We start from the raw sequence: 21,682 nt of genomic DNA, 5'->3' as shown, positions 1-21,682 counted from the left end.
AAGTCTGAGGTAGATAGGATAGTGAAGAAGGTGTTTGGTATGCTTTCCTTTACTGGTCAGAGCATTGAGTATAGGAATTGGGAAGTCATTTTGCGGCTGTACAGGACATTGGTTAGGCCACATTTGGAATATTGTGTGCAATTCTGGTCTCCCTTATATAGGAAGGATGTTGTGAAACTTGAAAGGGTTCAGAAAAGATTTACAAGGATGTTGATAGGGTTGCAGGATTTGAGCTACAGGGAGATGCTGAATTGGCTGAGGCTGTTTTCTGTGGAGCATCGGAGGCTGAGGGGTGACCTTATAGAGGTTTATAAAATCATGAGGGGCATGGATAGGGTGAATAAACGAGGTCTGTTCCTGGGATGAGGGAGTTCAGAACTAGAGGGCATAGGTTTAGGGTGAGAGGGGAAAGATTTAAAAAAGACTTGGGGCAACCTTTTCAACTAAAGAGTAGTGTATGTATGGAATAATCTGCCAAAGGAGGTGGTGGAGGCTGACACAATTACGATGTTTAAAAGGCATCTGGATGGGTACATGAATAGGAAGGGTGTAGAGGGATATGGGCTAAGTGCTGGCAAATGGTACTAGAGTAATTTAGGATATCTGGTCAGCATGGATGAGTTGGACCAAAGAGTCTGTTTCCATGCTGTACATTTCTATGACTCTGTGACTTTATTTAAATTATGCTTTTCATGATCATTGTTTGTTTTTAAAAATGTCTTATACCCAATTAAACAAATTTTGAAGTGATAATATAGTTTTCCATAAAATATTTAAATTGTGAATTCAAACTTTTATTCCTAAATAATGGACTGGCATAAGATTTCAGGGACCAAAGCCCTCCAACCAGGATTGCTTCAGAGATACCAAACCATAATTCACTTGGAGTATTTTGGAGTATAACCCTGTCAGTTATCAAAAAAGGATGCTAGATATGTATATACATCCCCTTGAACAGTGCAGTTGAACTCTGCCAAGATTATACTGGGTTACAATTGTAAACATTTGTCATTGCCCAGGAGTTATTTTTTGATTTGTTTTTAATTCATATGGAGCTAGCAAGGACAGGAGTGCTCCCAGCAGATAATGTCAGTTATGACTAGATCCCTTCACACTATTCTCACATCAAGGCAGGTAGCCTGAAATTCAACACAGCAGTCAGACAAGCTGCCTGTGCAAGTATAAGTGGCTTTGAGTACTCAGATGAAAACAAAAGCAAAATGTTGCTGGTGCTGAAAACCTAAGAAGAATAAACCTCAGAAAATGTTGCAATGCAGGAGGCATGCACTATGACATCGCTATTCACAAATTAACAAAGAAATTGTTTGAAGTTGATGATCATTTATCAGATCTTGGTCTCTCCTCACTGCTCCTACCTACTTTTCATTCTCACACAAGATTGACATGGCCATTGTTATATTATATGTTTTGTTGCCATTAAGGCAGTTATGGAGCACATTCTTGGAGCACAACTAAACTGTTTGCTACATCACTTCTGTTCAGAAATACTGTGGATAATAAAATAAAATACTGTGGACATTGAAGTCGGAACAATTCTTTTCTCTTCTTCCTTTCTCGTCTTTGGACTATTTTTGTAATGTTATCTCCTTTTCTTTGGCATTTCAAAATTTACTCCATGAGCCTTCTATTTCTGCCTGGTGGCATTATTTACTTCTATCTTTTTGTTGCCCATATTTTTCCCCACGCACCTGTAACCAGCTTCTTTCTAAACATTTGTCTTTCATTCTCTGTTGGCAAAGCAACTTTAGTATTAACTCTTCCAGAGTAATTGCCTTATTCAACCTCAGATTTCTGTTTTGGGATTGATTACAATTGCTTCTGGACATTTAGTATGCATCAAAGGAGACAAGTACATAAATAAGATTAGAATTTACCAAAAAGTTAATGACTTCTACTTAATTTTGTTCAGTCACTTATTGAACTGCTTGCCATGCACCAAGTTTGCTCAAACATGCTTATATTGGCTGGGTCCCATATAGTTCCCACGCTGCTAGTGTTTTTTTTTCTAATTGTCTCAAGTGAAAAAGTAGGAAGTATGATATCCACAAAAAGTGCTGTAGTAATTAATAATGGTCTATGTATTAATTTTCATGTAACTTTTAAAAAATGAATATTCCATGAAGAAATTACATTAGCAAGAATGTTAATTATTACCCATTTCATATAGCTTATGAACTGCAAGTACTAGACTTGCCAGTAATATGAAAGCCCAGAGAATAAGAGAGAATCATGTAAGAATACAAAATTGACTAAGGGACAAGAAACACAGAATGACAACTGTTTTTGAGACTGGAAATGTTTCCCAGAGGACAGTACTAGAGGCAATGCTCTTTGAATCTGGAGAATTCATGAATCCCATTTCAATCCTTACATAAACTCTTGTGTTTAGTTCAGCAGGAATGATATTTGCTCAGAACAAATAAATGTGATTCTCAAGCTTTCCTTTTGAAACTTGAAGGGGGTATTTTTAATGTAATACATTTTGCAAGAGATGGGTGGGTTTGGACTATACCATTTTACACTGTGTTCACTTCATCAGAGCATTAAAAAGGCACACTGTAAAACAGGATGCCCAGCCTTGACCTGGTCAGTCCACTAGATTAACTAATTTGACCTTCCTGATGCCCATATGAATAAACTAAATTTTAAAATAATTTACGTTGATAGCAGCTTGAATGTCAATTGATGAAATAAATTTTGTCATGGCTGACGGTGATTTGTAGATTGAGCAATATGCACATGGAGTTTGTCTCCTGTCTGCATCAGAAGGAATCAGGTGTAAGTTATTTATGCATTATGACATCCGTGCCTGATTTCAAGAGATATTCAATATTTTATGCAGCATTTTCAATACTTCAATCACCACTGTATTGATGTGTAAGCCTGGATACTTTGGTCCATGTCTTTGAAGTTGGCTTTGAAATAACAAACATCTAATGGGAATGTTGCCGCTGAATCAAGGCTAACATTTATTTTTCCTCAAAACAGTGAATAATGCCAAGCTTATTCATAGGAGTCAGGGCATGGCAGAACAGAGTAAAGAAAATTACCAAAGACATGGTCGAAGCCATGCTTTTCTGCAAATTATTCAAGCGTTTAAAGCAAATACTGAGAATTGGCATGAAGAGAAAATTGTGTTTCTTATTTGTTAACTTAATTTATAAGCTCCACAGGCATCAGTACAAATCAAATAATCAGTTGGACTACATTGTGTTGTGGAATTATGATCAAAAATCTGACAAACAGAAAACATCAATTATGGACTGACAGAACAGAAGACACGTTGAACCACTGAAACAAACATAAACACTACATTACTCCGTCCCCTTTGAACTCTCTTTCAGACAATTTACATCCAGTTGTCATGAATTTTTGCATGAAAAGTAAACCATATACACAACTCCAGAACTGTAGAATGGTTTGATTCAGTTTTTAAAAGTTTAATTCCAAGTTTTAGTTTGAAAAAACATATTGTAAATGATCATATTGCTAAGTGGGTAATAAAACATTTAACATTACACAAAAAAAACCAATGTCTTAGAAATCTTTTCCTGCATTTTACTTGCTGCTCTATTGAGCAAAACACATGGTGAAAGCATAGCACTTACCACATATTTCTTCAATGTTGAGGTTGCTAAAATGAAAGCAAAAAAAAAGATATTTTAGTGATATTGCTGACCATGCTGCCTTGTACATTATTTACACATGGGTCATCTTTGATGCTGAAAAGAATTATCAAATATTTATGATATGGCACTGTGTCTCATGAAGTATTACCACACTTATATTTAAAAAGTCCCCGAAGAGTATATCTTTAAATGTATTAATAAATTAGATGGTATTAATTCAGTGACATTCGAATTTAAAAATTATTTTACAATTGGGGTTCTACTGGAATTTTTTCAACATAATTGCAAATAGAAAATTAGACAATATCAATTATTTTAGATGGCACAGTAAAATGAGATAATTTTAGTCAAATGAGAAATAAATTTGCAGATTGAAAATGATGAAGATGATATCAAAAGAATTAATCAGTTGTTTTGAGAAATGGCTTATGAATGTGGTGGATGATTCATTAGGATATATTCTGATCCATTCAGTTAAAGGTGAACAAATTTATTGGTTTGCTAAACTATTGTGTCATCATGTTGGCTTGATGATGTAGTCTGCAAACTTACTTTACTGAAACAAAATGTTCCAAACTCAAGATGCAATCTATTGGGATATATACCTCTATTAAAATGCACTGTTGCTGCAGTTTTCCACAAGGGGAGAATTTTACAAGAACACAGAAACATTAAAGTTGAATACTTTCTGCTTAAATGCCATACCAGTGTTTCACAACTGCCTGCTTGATCATTAACATAATTGATTGCCAGAAGCAGTAATGAAAGTGACAATGATTGATGGTGATAAGAATAAACCAGGAATGAAGATAGTTGATTATATAAGCAGTGTGATATTGTTCACTAGCTTTGCACCTGCAATTCCATTCAAACTTGGACGGTATGGGCAATAAATTTGTGCACCATGTTTTCATTTACATGTTCGCATTCTTTTTCTGAAAGAAACATTGTTCTTCATCATTCTGCTAAATCTACATGATAGCAAGGGCACAGGACTAGCTCATTTCCCCATCTCACTCCTCTGGAGTCATTAGCATGAAGGACCACCAAGAGAGAGTTAGAGGTAGTCTTTAGGACAGCAACAGAAACCCTGTTGATGCCCCGTTTGGAAAGACATGGCACCATAATGGGCATCGCTCCCTCTACTCAGTTTCCAAAAGTTTACCTTTTTAAAGATACAAGTCAATCTGAATTTAGAAAATGAATACCCTTGGATCTTTGATTTTTTTCTGTCACTTTTTGCAGACTTTCTCCTTGTGCTGTAGCAATGGTTTTGTTGCAATTCTCTTTGTGCTGAGTTTGGGCAGAGGGGTGGGGGGATTCCGGCGAAATGAAATTTAGAAACACAAAATACAAAGTGAAAGATGAAAGCATCAGAATAATATCGTGATATGTGATAAGGTAAGCTGAGTGGGACAGGAGGTGTCAAAGAGTTTAGCAAAAATTGAACGTCAGTCTTTGAGGTCATTACAGGAAACAGAAGTAAAAAAATTAAATGATATATTCTTCATTTGAATGTATGAAACACCTACAACAATGTCGATGAACTAATGACATAAGTAGGGTGTTTTAAATGTAATCGCCATTACAGAGCTATTTTTACAAGGAGATCAAGGATGGGAAATAAATATATTCAAGATAGAGAATATTTCAGAGAGATAGACAGAATGGAAAAGAAGAAAGGGTAGCACTGGTTGCAAAGAATAACATAAGGCAGTAAGTTAGAAAGGATCTTGACTTATAGGATCATGAATGTATAATCAATATGGGTAGAAATTATGAAAAGTGGAAGTCAGAAAATATTATTGGGAGTATCTTTAGGCCGTCATATCAGTGGACAGATCAGTTCATGTTTGGAGCTTGTTATAAAGGCAATGTAATAATTGTGGGAGAAGGTTACCTTCATGTAGACTAGGACAGTCAAATCAGCAAGCATGTCCCAAAACTGAGTTTGCAGAAGGTTTACATGACACTTTCTTGGAACATAGATTGTGGAACTGAGAAGAGATAAAGCTATCTTAGATTCAGCATGTGTAATGAAGCCAGAGAAGGAGCAGCACTCTGAAAGCTAGTGCTTCCAATTAAACCTGTTGGACTATAACCAAGTGTTGTGTGATTTTTAACTTTATACGCCCCAGTCCAACACCGGCATCTCCAATTCAAGCCAAATTAATTAGTAACATCACAGTTAAAGATCTTCTGAGAAACAGTGATCACATGATGATTCATTTTCATGTTAAGAGTAACATATTCCAAACATAAATAAGAATTTTAAATTTAACTAAATCCAATTACATTGATGTGGGGAGAGAACTGACTAAGGTTAATCGGGTTTATAGCTAAAAGATATGGCTATAAATGAACATTAGTATTTCTTTAAATTTCGGGAGTGTTTAACAGATGTACATTCTATGAGAGAACAAAAACTCAGCAAGAAATACTCATCCAATATTTACTCAGGGAGTTAAGGATTATTAGATTAAAACAGGACATCTATAATATTGCAAAAAAAAACCTGTGAGCATTGAAATTGTTTTAGAAACCAGCAAATGACTAGTAAATATGGAAAATGTTTGAGTGTGACCAGAAATATTAAAACACATAGTTGAAGCTTTTATAAGGTTAATAATCACACAACACCAGGTTATAGTCCAACCGGTTTAATTGGAAGCACTAGCTTTTGTAGCACTGCTCCAGTAGCTGGAGTAAAATGGTGGTCCCTTAGAAGTAGAAATAGGAGAAATTATTGTGGGGAATGAAGAAATGGCAGAGGTACTGAAGAAATATTTTGTCGGCAAAAGTGTACTTCCACAAATAGATGGCAACTAAGCACTAAAAGAAGAGTCAAAAGATGTAGCACTGGAAAAACACAGCAGGTCAGGCAGCATCTGAGGAGCAGGAAAGTTAATGTTTCAGGCATAAGCCCTTCATCAGGAATTCCTGATGAAGAGCTGATGCCTGAAACGTCGACTCTCCTGCTCCTCAGATGCTGCCTGACTTGCTGTGCTTTTCCAGTGCCCCACTTTTCGACTCTGATCTCCCAACTGCAGTCATCACTTTCTAAGAAAAAGAATAACAGAAGTAATATCAACATGAACAAACGTATTCTAGAATATATCATCTAAAATCTGATAAATTCCCAGCCCCTGATTTCTTTCACCCTCAGGTTGCAAAAGGATAGTTGCACAGATGTTAGATGTGTTAGCTATTATTTTCCAAAATGTCTTAGAATTGGGAATAGTCCCGCCAGATTGAAAGTTGTTTTTTAAGAAAGGAGGGTGAGAGATAACAGGGAACTTCAGGCCATTTTGGGAAAACCTGAAAGCCATCATTAAGGAAGATTTAAAAACACATTTAGATAAACCTAGCATGATTAAAATAAGTCAAAATGGTGTTACTAAAGGGAAATCCTGTTCAACAAACTTCTTGGTGCTCTTTGAATATGTAACTAGTAAGTAAGTAAAGGGAAATCATCAATGTAATATACTTAGGTTTCCAAAAGACATTGGATGAGGGACCACATGAAAATTTAATAGACAAGATAAGGGCTTATAGAGTTGGGAGTAATATATAAGCACAGATAGAGGATTAGTTAATGGACACAAAGAAGAGCTAGGAAGAAACAAGGCATTTTCAAGTTGATGCACATTGCATAGTGGAGTGCCACAAAAGTCAATGCTGTAGACTCAGCTATTTACAATCTTCATGAAGAACTTAGCCAGAAGATAGAAAGTAACATCTCTATTTGTTGATATATATATAATTTGCTGATGATGCAAAGCCTGCTGGAATAGTAAGCTGTGGGAAGGAAACAAAGAGACTGCAAAGAAATATAGGCAGGTTAAGTAAGATTCGATTGGATTCCCTCCAGTGTCGAAACAGGCCCTTCAGCTCAACATGTCCACTCCGACCCTCTGAAGAGTAACCCACCCCCTCTGACTAATACACCTAACACTATAGACAATTTAGCATGGCCAATTGACCTGACCTGCACATCTTTGGAATGTGGGAGGAAACCAGAGCACCCGGAGAAAACCCACACAGACACGTGGAGAACGTGCAAACTCCACACAGACAGTTGCCCAAGGCTGGAATCGAACCTGGGACTCTGAGGCAGCAATGCTAACCACTGAGCCACCATGCAAGCGGGAAATAAGATGGCAAATGGATTATAAATTAGGGAAGTAAAAGCATGACGTTATCACTTTGGTCACAAAAAATAGAGAAATAATATTTTTAAAGGCATAAACCTCTCATCATTGATATTCAAAGAGACTTAGGTAGGCTTGTGTAGTGCCTGCAGAGAGCTTATTTGAGGTACAGAAAGCAATTAGAAAGACAAATGGCATGTTGGTCTTTCCTGCAAATGGATTGGAACACAGGAATGAAGAAGTCTTGTTACAGGTGAACAGGATTTTACTGACACCACATGTGGAGTAGTGTGTGCAGTTTTGGTCTCCCTGTTTCAGAAAGAAGGCAGCACAGTAAATGTTAATGAAATTAGATTCTGGAATAAGGGATTTGCTCTGTAATAAATGTCTGATCAAACTGGATCTATATTCTCTACAGTTTAGAACAATGTCATTCAAACATTCAAGATTTTGAAGGGACTTGAAACGATAATTGCTGAGAAATTGCTTCCATTCATCAGGAAATCTCAAACAGGAGAAGAAACCCTTTGGAGATAAAGATATCATATTGAGCTCAATGTGTTAAATCTGCTTTTCTCTCTACAGGTGCTGTCAGACTTGCTGAGTTTCTTTAACACTTTCTATTTTGATTACTGTGAGAGCCTGATATCCAGACTACAAGGGTGAAGTCCATAAGACCATAAGACCATAAGACATAGGAGTGGAAGTAAGGCCATTCGGCCCATCGAGTCCACTCCTTCATTCAATCATGGCTGATGGGCATTTCAACTCCACTTACCCGCATTCTCCCCGTAGCCCTTAATTCCTCGAGACATCAAGAATCTATCAATCTCTGCCTTGAAGACATTTAGCGTCCCAGCCTCCACTGCACTCTGCGGCAATGAATTCCACAGGTCCACCACTCTCTGGCTGAAGAAATGTCTCCGCATTTCTGTTCTGAATTGACCCCCTCTAATTTTAAGGCTGTGTCCACGGGTCCTAGTCTCCTCGCCTAACAGAAAAAATTTCCTAGTGTCCACCCTTTCCAAGCCATGTATTATCTTGTAAGTTTCTATAAAGTCTCCCCTTAATCTTCTAAACATCAATGAATACAATCCCAGGGTCCTCAGCCATTCCTCATATGTTAGACCAACCATTCCAGGGATCATCCGTGTGAATCTCCGCCGGACACGTTCCAGTGCCAGTATGTCCTTCCTGAGGTGTGGGGACCAAAACTGGATACAGTACTCCAAATGGGGCCTAACCAGAGCTTTATAAAGTCTCAGTAGCACAATGGTGCTTTTATATTCCAACCCTCTTGAGACAAGTGACAACATTGCATTCCCTTTCTTAATCACAGACTCAACCTGCATGTTTACCTTTAGAGAATCCTCGACTAGCACTCCCAGATCCCTTTGTACTTTGGCTTTATGAATTTTCTCACCGTTAAGATAGTAGTCTATGCTTTTATTCTTTTTGCCAAAGTGCAAGACCTCGCATTTGCTCATGTTGAATTCCATCAGCCATTTCCTGGACCACTCTCCCAAACTGTCTAGATCCTTCTGTAGCCTCCCCACTTCCTCAGTACTACTTGCCTGTCCACCTAACTTCGTATCGTCTGCAAACTTTGCTAGAATGCCCCCAGTCCCTTCATCCAGATCATTAATATATAATGCGAACAGCTGTGGCCCCAACACTGAACCCTGCGGGACACCGCTTGTCACCGGCTGTCATTCTGAAAAAGAACCTTTTATCCCAACACTCTGCCTTCTGTCAGACAGCCAATCCTCAATCCATCCCATTCGCTCACCTCGAACACCATGGGCCCTCACCTTGCTCAGCAGCCTCCCGTGTGGCACCTTATCAAAGGCCTTTTGGAAGTCTAGAAAGACCACATCCACTGGGTTTCCCTGGTCTAACCTACTTGTCACCTCTTCAAAGAATTCCAACAGGTTTGTCAGGCATGACCTCCCCTTACTAAATCCATGTTGACTTGTTCGAATCAGACTCTGCTCTTCCAAGAATTTAGAAACCTCATCCTTAATGATGGATTCTAGAATTTTACCAACAACCGAGTTTAGGCTAATTGACCTATAATTTTCCATCTTTTGTCTTGATCCTTTCTTGAACAAGGAGGTTACAACAGCGATCTTCCAATCATCCGGGACTTTCCCTGACTCCAGTGACTCTTGAAAGATCTCAACCAATGCCTCCGTTATTTCCTCAGCCACCTCTCTCAGAACTCTAGGATGTATCATATCGGGGCCAGGAGATTTATCAATTTTAAAACCTTTTAGCTTTTCTAGCACTCTCTCTTTTGTAATGGCAACCATACTCAACTCAGCCCCCTGACTCCCTTTAATTGTTGGGATATTACTCATGTCTTCCACTGTGAAAACTAACACAAAGTACTTGTCAAGTTCTCCTGCTATTTCCTTATCTCCCATCACTAGGCTTCCAGCATCAGCTTGAAGTGGCTCAATGTCTACTTTTGCCTGTCGTTTGTTTCTTATGTATTGAAAGAAACTTTTACTATCATTTCTAATATTACTGGCTAGCCTACCTTCATATTTGATCCTCTCCTTTCTTATTACTCTCTTTGTTATCCTCTGTTTGATTTTGTAGCCTTCCCAATCTTCTGATTTCCCACGGCTCTTGGCCACTTTATAGGATCTTTCTTTTACTTTAATACATTTCCTGACTTCCTTTGTCAGCCATGGCTGTCTAATCCCTCCCCAGATAATCTTTCTTTTCTTGGGGATGAACCTCTGTACAGTGTCCTCAATTATACCCACAAACTCCTGCCATTTTTGCTCTACTGTCTTCCCCGCTAGGTTCTGCTTCCAGTCTATTTTTGTCAGTTTCTCTCTCATGCCCTCATAATTATCTTTATTTAACTGTAACACCATTACATCTGATTTTGCCTTCTCTCTTTCAAACTGCAGACTGAACTCTACCATATTATGATCGCTGCTTCCTAAGGGTTCCCTTACTTTAAAATCTTTTATGAAGTCTGGTTCATTGCAAAGCACTAGGTCCAGAATAGCCTGCTCCCTTGTGGGCTCCATGACAAGCTGTTCCAAAAAGCCATCCTGTAAGCATTCCATGAATTCCCTTTCTTTGGATCCACTGGCAACATTATTTACCCAGTCCACCTGCATATTGAAGTCTCCCATGATCACTGTGACCTTGCCTTTTTGACATGCCTTCTCTATTTCCCGGTACATGTTGCATCCCTGGTCCTGACCACTGTTAGGAGGTCTGTACACAATTCCAATTATGTTTTTTTTGCCTTACTGGTTCCTCAATTCCACCTACACAGACTCCACATCATCCGACGCTATGTCATTCAGTGCCATAGATTTAACTTTGTTCTTGATAAAGTAGAGTGGGAAGGCCAAGCAGCCAGACTTTCCTCCATTGGAATTTGTCATCACTGGTTGGAAACCATGTGGAAACAGATGCTGCTCCAAATTCAAGTCCCAATGTATAAGATAATGCACTTTCAAAATTCCAGAACACCTATGCTTTTTCTAAGGAAAGCTGATTTCTATACCATACTTCTTAATCCTGCAATCCCATCAAAATGCATAATTCAAATTTCCCACTTATGTATATATTGTTTCTTAACTTGAAAGTGAGAAAGTGTGAGTGCTCTTCATGGTGTTCAATGGGTGATTCAAAGAGTGCAATGTGTTACAATGTACCAAAGCTAATTATTTTTTTCCAAAAGTAACAATGAATGCTGAAGAAGATGAATTCAATTATTGTCAGCTGAGAGTGAAGAGAGAAAAAAATTAAAGGCATTGAATGAAGTTAGTTCACGTACCACAAAGCTATGTCCCATTCAGTCATCCATCCAAGAAAAATCAGGACAACTCCACCAACAATAAAACTGTCACTTCATGCACTAATCTACTTAACAGTGCGAAGCATTGCTGCAATATACCTCATCTGGGAAACACAGTGCTGTCACAAGGTATCATGGAGATTTCTTCAGTTCTCCAAGACTTTATTGACCTCTGCTCACATGTCTAAGACCCAAATAGGTTTTATTTTCTTCAGAAATAATTTACGCAGCTCATGATCAATAGTAGCAAAAAAAGCATAATTTTTATTAAAAACTAGCAAGGTGAGTTTGAAGAATGTGAATTATTTAGCATGGTCAGACAATGTTTATTCTAATTTCAAATGTCAAGTAATTTATTTATTATTGTGTCCTGATGCCAAACTGAATTATTAATTCTAACATTTCACTGATCCCTCAAACTTCTCACTGGTTGAAATCCTTGAAGTGAAAATTGCTGATGACCAATAAGGCATTCACTATCACCAGTTTGTTGCTGGGACAACCATCACTAACTATGTAAGCAATTTATGGATTCAGTCTGATGACTTGATGTAATTCTTTGAAGGAAAAAATCATTTTCTTATCATGAGCTAGAATTAGACCATTATTTGTCAATGGCATAACAAACAAAATATGATTAGCAATCAATATTTCTTTTAATTGTTTATTGGACTTAAGTTAATGCTTAAATTCCTCTGCAACCTCCACAACAAAGACATTGAAGAAATGGCTAACAGCATTGGCACCACAGAAGGCATAGAAAGCCTATAGGAACAAAATAAGATTTACATTGGTTTTCTGTGAAACTCGTGATCTGAATAAAAATTATTTATGACTCATAGCCCCTGCCAGATAGATCACAAATTAATGATACTTTCAGATAAGGAGTAGTCATTTTCATCTTTCAAATACACCATTGACTGTTTTTACTCCTTATTATCTATGAGGTTAAGAGACCATTATGAACTCAGAATATAATTTGGTTTGCACACATTTATACTTGAATTCTCCAGTTTAGCTTCACGTCTCACTTCTAGTGTTTCACAAATCATTTCGATGACTCCCACTGACAGCAAAACACCATTAATGCTATATATTGGTATAACCCTGCTTCTTTTTCTGACGTTTGCCTGTGCAAACTTCCTCTAAGCTGAATGACTAACACAACATTTTAGCAAGCTGAGGAACTGAGAATTAATCAAACACAATCTAATTAAAACTGTTTTCCTTCACTTAAGCATCATGTTGACACATGTTGGTGTGAAAGTTTGCAATTTGCAAAAACAATATCAATGTTTTGGGCTTTTACCAAATGCAGCACCTGCTGAAGCAGACCTAAATGTAAAAATGTTGATGGTTTTAGTTAACTCCTTCCTGTCAAAGACGACTACAGGCAATTACTGGAAACATTTTAATACTTAATAGTCTGAATTATCTGCTTTTGCCCTGTGTTGTAATCTTCTGTGTTTCTACAAGGTTTGGAGGTATATGTAAGGAAAAGCTTTGCTATTGACTTGAATGATCTATTTCTGTGCTGCAATTTGCTATGGTTTTGTGAGCTGATTGAGACCACAATGAATTATTTAATAGCTGTACTATTCAAACTGTGGTAACACTCACATTCTAAATTTGGAACACTACATGCTCAGTCCTATTTCTGTTTCTTCCTGAAAGGGAATGTTTTCCTTCATCACTACGTGGTTTCTGTGAGATGCTAACTACATTGTTTGATGTTTAAACTGTGTGAGAGATATTAAATGCATTGCAAGTACCTTTGCCATTTTAGTTTTGTTTCAAAAGAAAAAAGAAAAATTTCAATAGAATATCATAAGCTCTATTTCCCTCTGTCTACAAGAAGCTGGTTTTATCATTTATGTCTAGGTGGGGGATATACTGTGCAACTGACTTCAGTGGAAAAGAAAATCAAGTTACTGATTCACTAAATGCCTAGTCTTCCTTCCATCAAAGTTGAACGCTGTGCCTTTAGTATTCATAAGGAACCTACCATCTTGTTCTTACCCTTAACTCAGTATCTGAGATCAATGGTAATGATTTTCAAGTCTGAAGAAAAATTATTGTCTTCTCCCACATCAAAAAACATTCAAACCATTGAATGCTGCAAAGACAAAAAAATTCTATAACTGAGGCAAAAAAAATGGAATAGGAGGAGGAATATGAACTGTAAAGAGCACATATTGAGGAACCATTAGAACTCATTTCCATAGAAACTTTCATACCAACATGGTATTTTGCAGCAAACCTTCAAGTAAGTAAGCCAAAGAAGTCCACTCAAAACAAGTAACTTCTAGTAATTGCCTTTTTAAAGACTGCCCATAGTACCCTTTTAAGAAAAGCAAGTACATAAAAGTCAAACTTTCATCACAGGGAATCAAAAGCAACAGTTAAAAATCAAACCTACATATGTAATAAAGAAGGGAATTCTCTCTTGTGTTTGAGTACTTAAAGGGATGCTGTTGGGATAAATGGAATATTTTATTTCTGTGGTGTGCTATGAAAGCTTTCAATTTGTACTATATATAAATAATTTAGTTTATTCCACATTATAGTCTATTCTTTTACAAATATAGGAACTAGGAGCCAAAGTACAGCATTCAACTCCTTCTCCTTGACTCCAGTTTTTAGAAGTAATCTATTCTTTTATTGTTAAAGCCAGTGCTGCATATTATGTGATTGTTTTTCAGTGAAATGCTTACTTATTAATCTTATATTTTAAAAAAAGTGGGCTGTCAAATGAAGAGAGATTGGTTTAAATGGACCCATATTCATTGAGATTTATAAGGATGAGGTGGATCTTATTGAAACATAAAATTATAACCAGAGCTGAACAGAGTAGATGCAAGGAAGCTGTTTTCCCTCGCTGGGGAATCTAGAACCAAGGATCATGAAGGGCATGGATAGGATGAATAGCCAAGGTCTTTTTCCCAAGGTAGGGGAGTCCAGAATAGAGGGCTCAGGTTTAAGTTGAGAGAAAAAAGGCTTAAAAATGATCTGAGGGATGACTTTTTAAATGTATGGCACAAGCTGTTAAAGGAGGTAGTGGAGGTGGGTACAATCACAACATTTAAAAGACATCTGGATGGGTACATGAATAGGGAGGGTTTAGAGGGAAATAGGTCAAATGCTGGCAAATGGGATTAGATCAGTACAGGATATCTGGTTGGCATGGACAACTTGAACTGAAGGGTCTGAATCTGTGCTGTGAAACTCTATGACTTGATGACTTTAACCAAATTTCAGTCTCAGATCTGACTGTTCAGGAATCATAAATAATCATAAGAATTGGAAGGTCTTGAAGGATTTGAATTCACTCAGTTTAAGAGAGCACCTCCTCTTACTCAAATTACAAATACATTGTGATTCTATGCATAAAACAGATGTGTTATGGTAAAGTTTACTGTATGGCTTTGAATGTTGCTAAGAGTTTTCTCAAATTAGAAGTTACAACAGTGGGTTGTTTGAAATTCTTGACGAAAGCAAAACTGAGACAGTTAGAAGATAAATTGAAGTTTAAAGTAAAAGTAGGATTTTGTAAGGATGAGATGTTTCAAGTGATTATCTAATATTTACAATTGAAAGAAAAGAAGCCTAGACATTGATGTCACAGTTGGATTTAGCAGAGAGACAGCTAGAAATAAGAAAAGGTGGACTTGGAGAAAGGGCAGCTAGAAGAAAACCAGAGGACAATGAAAATTGAGAAATGAGAAACAAAGGAAAATAGATTTTTAAAAAATCTTGAACACAAAAGAGATAGGGAATTCAGAGTTGGCCAAAGAAAAACTTCAGCATAACGACAGAGGAGGAGGGAATATCTTTGAGATGATTCTGATTTCAAGGTTGCAACTAAGAATCTACGCCTAATGCATACATTTACTGGAAGTGTATATTACTCCATTTGATGGGGTGGGTGGACAAATGAAGTGGTCAAACAATTTTTGGATATTAATGATAAAAAGTGTTTTGACAGGTACAGCTATAACTGTGAAGACCAGTTTGGCAGAAGAACAGTCTGTAGAGTGTCAGACTGTCAAAAACTGTCAACTTAGTGCTTATTAGATTGTCTCTTAAGCTTATCAATTAAAAGTAACAAAAAGAGAATCACATGTTTGTAGCTTTTGCAAGGGAGAAAGAAATGCTATTAGATCAGTGGGTTAGATCACTTGCACTTCAGAAAAATTGAGAATGTAACAGAAATTATGGAAATGGAAAAATTCAGAAATAACATTGTTGCAAATGGAAAAACTGTAAATGTAAATTCCAATATGTTAAAAAAAAGTCAATGTCTGGCAGGACAGGAGGGCTGGAGTTGGAGGCTTGGAAGTGGGATAATGTGGGGGGAGGGGGAAATGAGGAAACTGTTGAAATCCACACTAATCCTGTGTGGTTGCAGGGTGCCAAGGTGGAATATGAGGCTTTCTTCCTCCAGGTGTCAGGTAGTAAGAGTTTGATGATGGATCTATCACCTTCTCCCTCACCTCATCTACCTACTGCATTCTTAGCTACCTGGTCCCAACCCCAACCCCTTCTCGTTTATCTCTCCGCCCCCCAGCCCACAAGCCTCATTCCTGATGAAGGGCTTATACCCGAAATGTTGACTCTCCCGCTCCTCAGATGCTACCTGACCTGCTATGCTTTTCCAGCATCACATTTTCGACTCTGATCTTCAGCATCTGCAATCCTCACTTTCTTCTTCTCAAAACTGGATATTGTCCAGGTCCTGCTGTATTTGAACATGGACTGCTTCAGAATCAGAGAAGTCATAAATAATGCTGAACACTGCGCAATCTTCTGCAAACAAAGCCACTCTTGATCTTATGATGGATGGAAGGTGATTGGTGAAGCAACTGAAGGTGGTTTGTCTTATGACACTATCCTGATGAAACTTGCAACAATATCCTGGAGCTGAGATGACTGAACTCCAAAATCCACAGCCACTTTCCTTTGTGCTAGGTACAGCTCTAACCTTTGGAAAGTTTCTGCTTGACTTCTAGGTTTGATGCCACATTTGGTCAAATTGGCCCTGTTGTTAATGGCAGTCACTCTCAGCTCATCACCAGAATGGAACTCTTATTTCATCAAAGCTGTATGAGGTCAGGAACTGAGTAAAACTGCCAGAACTCTGACTGAGTTTCAGCAAGTAGCTTATTGCTAAGCAAATGCTGCTTGATAGCATTGTTGAAGACATATTTAATAAACTTTCACATTTTTTTAACGTACAGGACATATATGCAACAATTTTCCACATTATCGGGTAGATGCCAGTGTTGTAACAGCTAGGCCAGTGGCACAGCAAGTTCTGCAGCACATTTTAAATAGTTGCTGGTATGCTGTCAGGACCTGTAATTTCTACAGTGACCAGTGTCTGCAGTCATTACTTGAAATCACGTGGAATACATTGAATTGGCTGAAGACTGGCATCTGTAAAACTGGGGACCTCTGAAAAAGGTCAGGATGGATGATTCAATCAGTACTTCTGGCTGGGGTAATGCTGGGCCGTGAGATTACAGATTGTGTTGGAATAAAATTCTTCTGTTGATCGCCCTTCCAGCTGTTAGATGCCCACTCTTGAGTTGCAAGGTCTGTTCAAAATCTATCTCACTTTGTGCCAAATGGATACATTTTGTCATGACAATGGAGTGTATCCTCAACTTGACAGTAGACTTTGTCTCCATAAAGTCTGCTCCTATACTATCATGGACAAATGCATCTGTAGCTGGCAAAGTAGTAAGGATGAGGTCAGGTATGTTTTCTGCTGTTGTAGTTCCCTCACCACCTGCCGCAGACCCAGTGTAGCAGCTATCAAGTCACTCTTGGTGGTAGACACCGAAACCCCCCAGCCACTTTACATGTTACAGCCTTGCCACCTTCAGTGCTTCTGCCATGTTTTGTTCAACATGGAGGAGTATTGATTCATCAGCCGAGAAGACAGTACGTGGTAATCAGCAGGCGGTTTCATTACCCATATTTGACCTGATGCTATGCAACTTCACTGGGTTCAAAGTCAATGTTGAGAACTCCGAGGGCAACTCCCTCCTAACTGTGCCACGTCCTCTGCTGGATCTGACTGAGTTAGAGACTGTCAGAAACACAAATAGAAATTGCTGGAAAAGCTCAGCAGGTCTGGTAGCATCTGTGGAGAGAAATCAAGTGAACCTTCCTTGGAATCATTCCAGCGATTGCTAGACCTGCTGAGTTTCTCTAGCACTTTCTGTTTTTAATTAATTTAAAAATAATTCCCTAGTTCCCCTCTTAAATGTTTTATAAATTGCATGTAAGGGTTGATTCCATTGCTTGACTGATTGAGACCAGCTCTTGAACGTTGATAAGGAGAATTTTGAGCAGCTAGACTGTGTTTAGCATAGTCATTTCTGGCGCTTTAGCTGATGCATGGTGGTCCATTTCATTTCATCCCTTTTTTGAGACTTTTCAGCAGTTGATATAACAAATGGCTTCCTTGGATATTTCAGGATCCTGTTGAGAGTCAACTGCATTTCGATGGTCCTGGAATCTCATGGAGGCCAGGCCAGGCCAGGTAACAATGGTAGCTTTTCTTACCTAAAATATTCCAGATTTTTATTGAATTCAAATTCCATAGACAAAACCAGGTAAGTAACTAGGTCATTGCTGGTACATCATAGTTGAGTCAAAATGCTTACCCTTTTTCTTTCTACAGAGACTGCCAGAACTGCTGAGCTTCTCCAGCCCTTTCTGTTTTAATTCACTGAAAAATAATTCCCTAGATTTCCCCCAAATGTTTTAGCAGTGTGTTTTTTGGTGGAGGATAAAAGAATAGCAGAGAGTTTAAATAAATGGCAATATATAGTTAGGGTGAAATGGAATAACGTGGGAGAAGGCTCATGTAGGGCATTAACCTGGCCTCAAAGTTTTGGGAGAATTGGCACTTTATCTGTAATATTATTTTGACTGAGTTTTTTTCTAAATTATAGTAGAAATAAAAGTACACATGTCCGAGGAGGACGTGATACATTTATGAAACAGCTATAGGGGAGAAATTGATGCTGAAAAATCCCTCAAGTTGGATACAACTGCTGGCTATCATGGTATGCACCCTATGCTGTTGTATGCAGATGGTGCATGAATTGCACTAAATTTTCAATCCATCTTAAATATGCAAATCATATTTAATTGTAAAATGTAAACCCTAAAGTGAATCAAAATAATTTTTCAATATTGTAGCACTCACAAACCTCTCATTTTCTGTAAGAAAGCTGCCTATTTGTGCATTTAACTAGAATATATTAGTTTGAGTTCAAGCAGACCCCTTGAAAAGAGAGGGTATCAATTTCAATAGGTTGGTTGGTCAGTTAAGATGATATTAACATGGCTTTTGAAATTTACTTCAAACTCATGTGTGTGCCAGGCTTCCCAGAACTGGCCCATGAAAGCGATGTAAATATGCACTGCTATGACAGGGATTGATGACCCAACAAAGAAATATGCCAAAAAGCAAGGAAACCTCACCAGTGATTTTGTCTGATTCTGTGAAAGGCTTTGTTCACAGTGCTTGTCCTGGGGATTTCACCCTTAAAAGTCTAGAAGGCACTTTCACACTTTGCAAGGTTACTTTTGCAGCCTTAGAAAATTAAGGATTTGTGTCAGCTGTACCTCTTCCTCTGGGTCACAATTTTCCAGTTTGAATCCCACTCCTGCATGAAAATCTGAAACTCCATTGCAGTACTGAGGAAGTGCTACATTGTTGGAGGGGTGTGTCTTTTGGATGAGATGTGAAACTAAGGCCCTGTGTGCCCTCTTGGATGGATATAATAGATCCCATGGCAGTATGAGCAATGGAGCTATTTACAGAATCTTGGCCAATCAACACGAGAAGAAAAGCAAAAATAGTTATCATCGCATCCTGTGTGCAAATTGGTTATTGTGCTTGCATCATTGTTTGAAAAGTATGTACAGGGAATATGAAAAGCATTTTACGAATATAAAATCTCTGGGTTTTTTTTAGCTGATTTCTACTCTGGCACTGCTTATACTGTTTCACTTCAACTTAGTGTGGCTCTCATAATTATTACAGGAATAGCATCAGCAGAACCAGGAATAAAAAGAGCATTGACAGCAAGAGCTGCACCAGCTTGTTCCTTACAAATGTGCTATCTGTCTGGAGAACAGGGATGAACAATGAAGTGTAGCTCACATGGGGCAACGCAACACAGAATGCAAAAGCTTCCTTGAAATATTAGAACACCAGTTTCTGAGGTTACTCAGGATCAAACATCAAATAGTAACACAATTCAAAATAAAGAACTGCAGATGCTGGACTTCTGAAACATAAACTGAAATTGCTGCATGTGTGGAGAGAAAAATAGAGTTAATGTTTCGAGTCCACTGATCCTTCTTCAGAACTCAACAAACTCTGAAGAAGTGTCATTTTAACCCTGTTTTCTCTGTATAGACGCTGCTAGACCAGCAATGTCTGTTTTTGTATCAAATGTTGACAGGCAGGTTGGGCAACTATCTGTGTGGAGTTTGCACATTTTGCCCATGTCTGTGTGGGTTTCTCTAGGTGCTCCGGTTTCCTCCCACAGTCCAAAGATGTGCAAATCAGGTGAATTGGCCATGCTAAATTGTCCATAGTGTTCAGGGATGCATAGCTTAGGTGCATCAGTCAGGGGTAAATGTAGAGCAATAGGGGAATGGCTCTGGGTGGGTTACTCTTTGGAGGGTCGTTTGGGACTTGTTGGGCTGAAGGGCCTGTTTCCACACTGTTGGGGTTATATTCTATTCTACCTACATTTGCAGAATGATCTCATAGATGAAGTGTTTGATGGCTTGTTTGCCAGGGCAAGGCAATTGTGTAAAATTTGCCTCCAATGCCGATCAGAACACTTTTCTTAAATTGTGAATGTAATCTCCCATTATGTGAAAACAGTCTCTAGACATTTGAAAGCAATCTCCCAGTACAAAACCTTTCACCCAATTAGACTTAAATCAGCCATGAGCTTTCTTGTGAGTCAGAATGAGTGGGTGCTTGGCCATATGTCTTGTATTTGGCTTCCCACAGTTACTGAGTGTCACAGATCGAACACAGATATAATGGTAAATGCCCTTAGGTCATTCAGGAGTACTCAGCATCCAGAAAGTCCTCTAGTGGGCAACTAGTCACTACAACTCCAAATACTGTACAACTATATTTGCTGGTGTCTTCAAGTAGCTATGGATATTTCATCCTGCTGCAGTCCATCCTCCTTGAGCTTTTATGCCTTCTTTCTGATGATCAACCACCTGATGAAGGAACAGCACTTCGAAAGCTAGTGCCTACAAATGAACCTGTTGGACTATACCTGGTGTTGTGTGATTTTTAACTTTGTCCACCCCAGTCCAACAATGGCACCTACAAATCATGCCTTCTTTCTAGGTGGCTGCTTGTAGAAAATGAATATCCACTTCAAATGGAGCTGTGACACTCATAGGAAGCTAATAAGTGAGGCCTTGAATAGTCACAAACTTCTGTTGTATCATTCATCACAGGAATAAACAAAAGGGTAACAAGGGAAATGGTGAAAACAAATAATATTTAATTGGCTCAAGAACTGTACATAAACCTAACAAATTAACATAACAAAACACATATCTTAACCATTTATAAATCTTTATTCTTCCTCTTCCTAACACTATGATATAGTGCATCACCTGCGGCTTCAGAAGAAATAGAGTCAGGTTACTTTGATACTGATTGCTGCTGGTACTCTCTAAGCTGTGAAGTTTCCACCATTGACTACCCCATTTGTCCTTTTGTGAGGGCACGACTGTTGGCCTGCATGTGGACATGGATCAAGCTGCCCTCCTAATCAGGCACCTGTATGACCCTTAGACCTCTACTCTGACACCTAAGACAGCCCCACAGCCACAACTCCTATATTCACTTCCCTCTTGTTGGGAAATGCCTGACCATTTCCATAAGCTATTGAAAGGGCAACCTATTCACAGGATTTCCTCTCAGCTAGCTCCAGTCGCAGCAATAGTCATTACCCTCAGTGGTGCTGCTGGCCCACTGCCTCTCC

General features: G+C 38.4%; 1 protein-coding gene across 1 annotated transcript in view; it reads right to left on the bottom strand.

Moving 5' to 3' along the window:
* necab1 (N-terminal EF-hand calcium binding protein 1) overlaps positions 1 to 21,682 on the bottom strand; it is a 174,641-nt gene that overhangs the window by 96,718 nt on the left and 56,241 nt on the right. The window contains exon 5 of the mRNA XM_060824039.1: positions 3,630 to 3,655. Within this exon, the coding sequence (XP_060680022.1) occupies positions 3,630 to 3,655 (26 nt within the window). The remainder of the gene's footprint in view (positions 1 to 3,629; positions 3,656 to 21,682) is intronic.

The sequence above is a fragment of the Hemiscyllium ocellatum genome, chromosome 4 (assembly GCF_020745735.1).
Source record: "Hemiscyllium ocellatum isolate sHemOce1 chromosome 4, sHemOce1.pat.X.cur, whole genome shotgun sequence".
Taxonomy (NCBI): domain Eukaryota; kingdom Metazoa; phylum Chordata; class Chondrichthyes; order Orectolobiformes; family Hemiscylliidae; genus Hemiscyllium; species Hemiscyllium ocellatum.
This window is presented reverse-complemented; position numbering and strand designations above follow the sequence as displayed.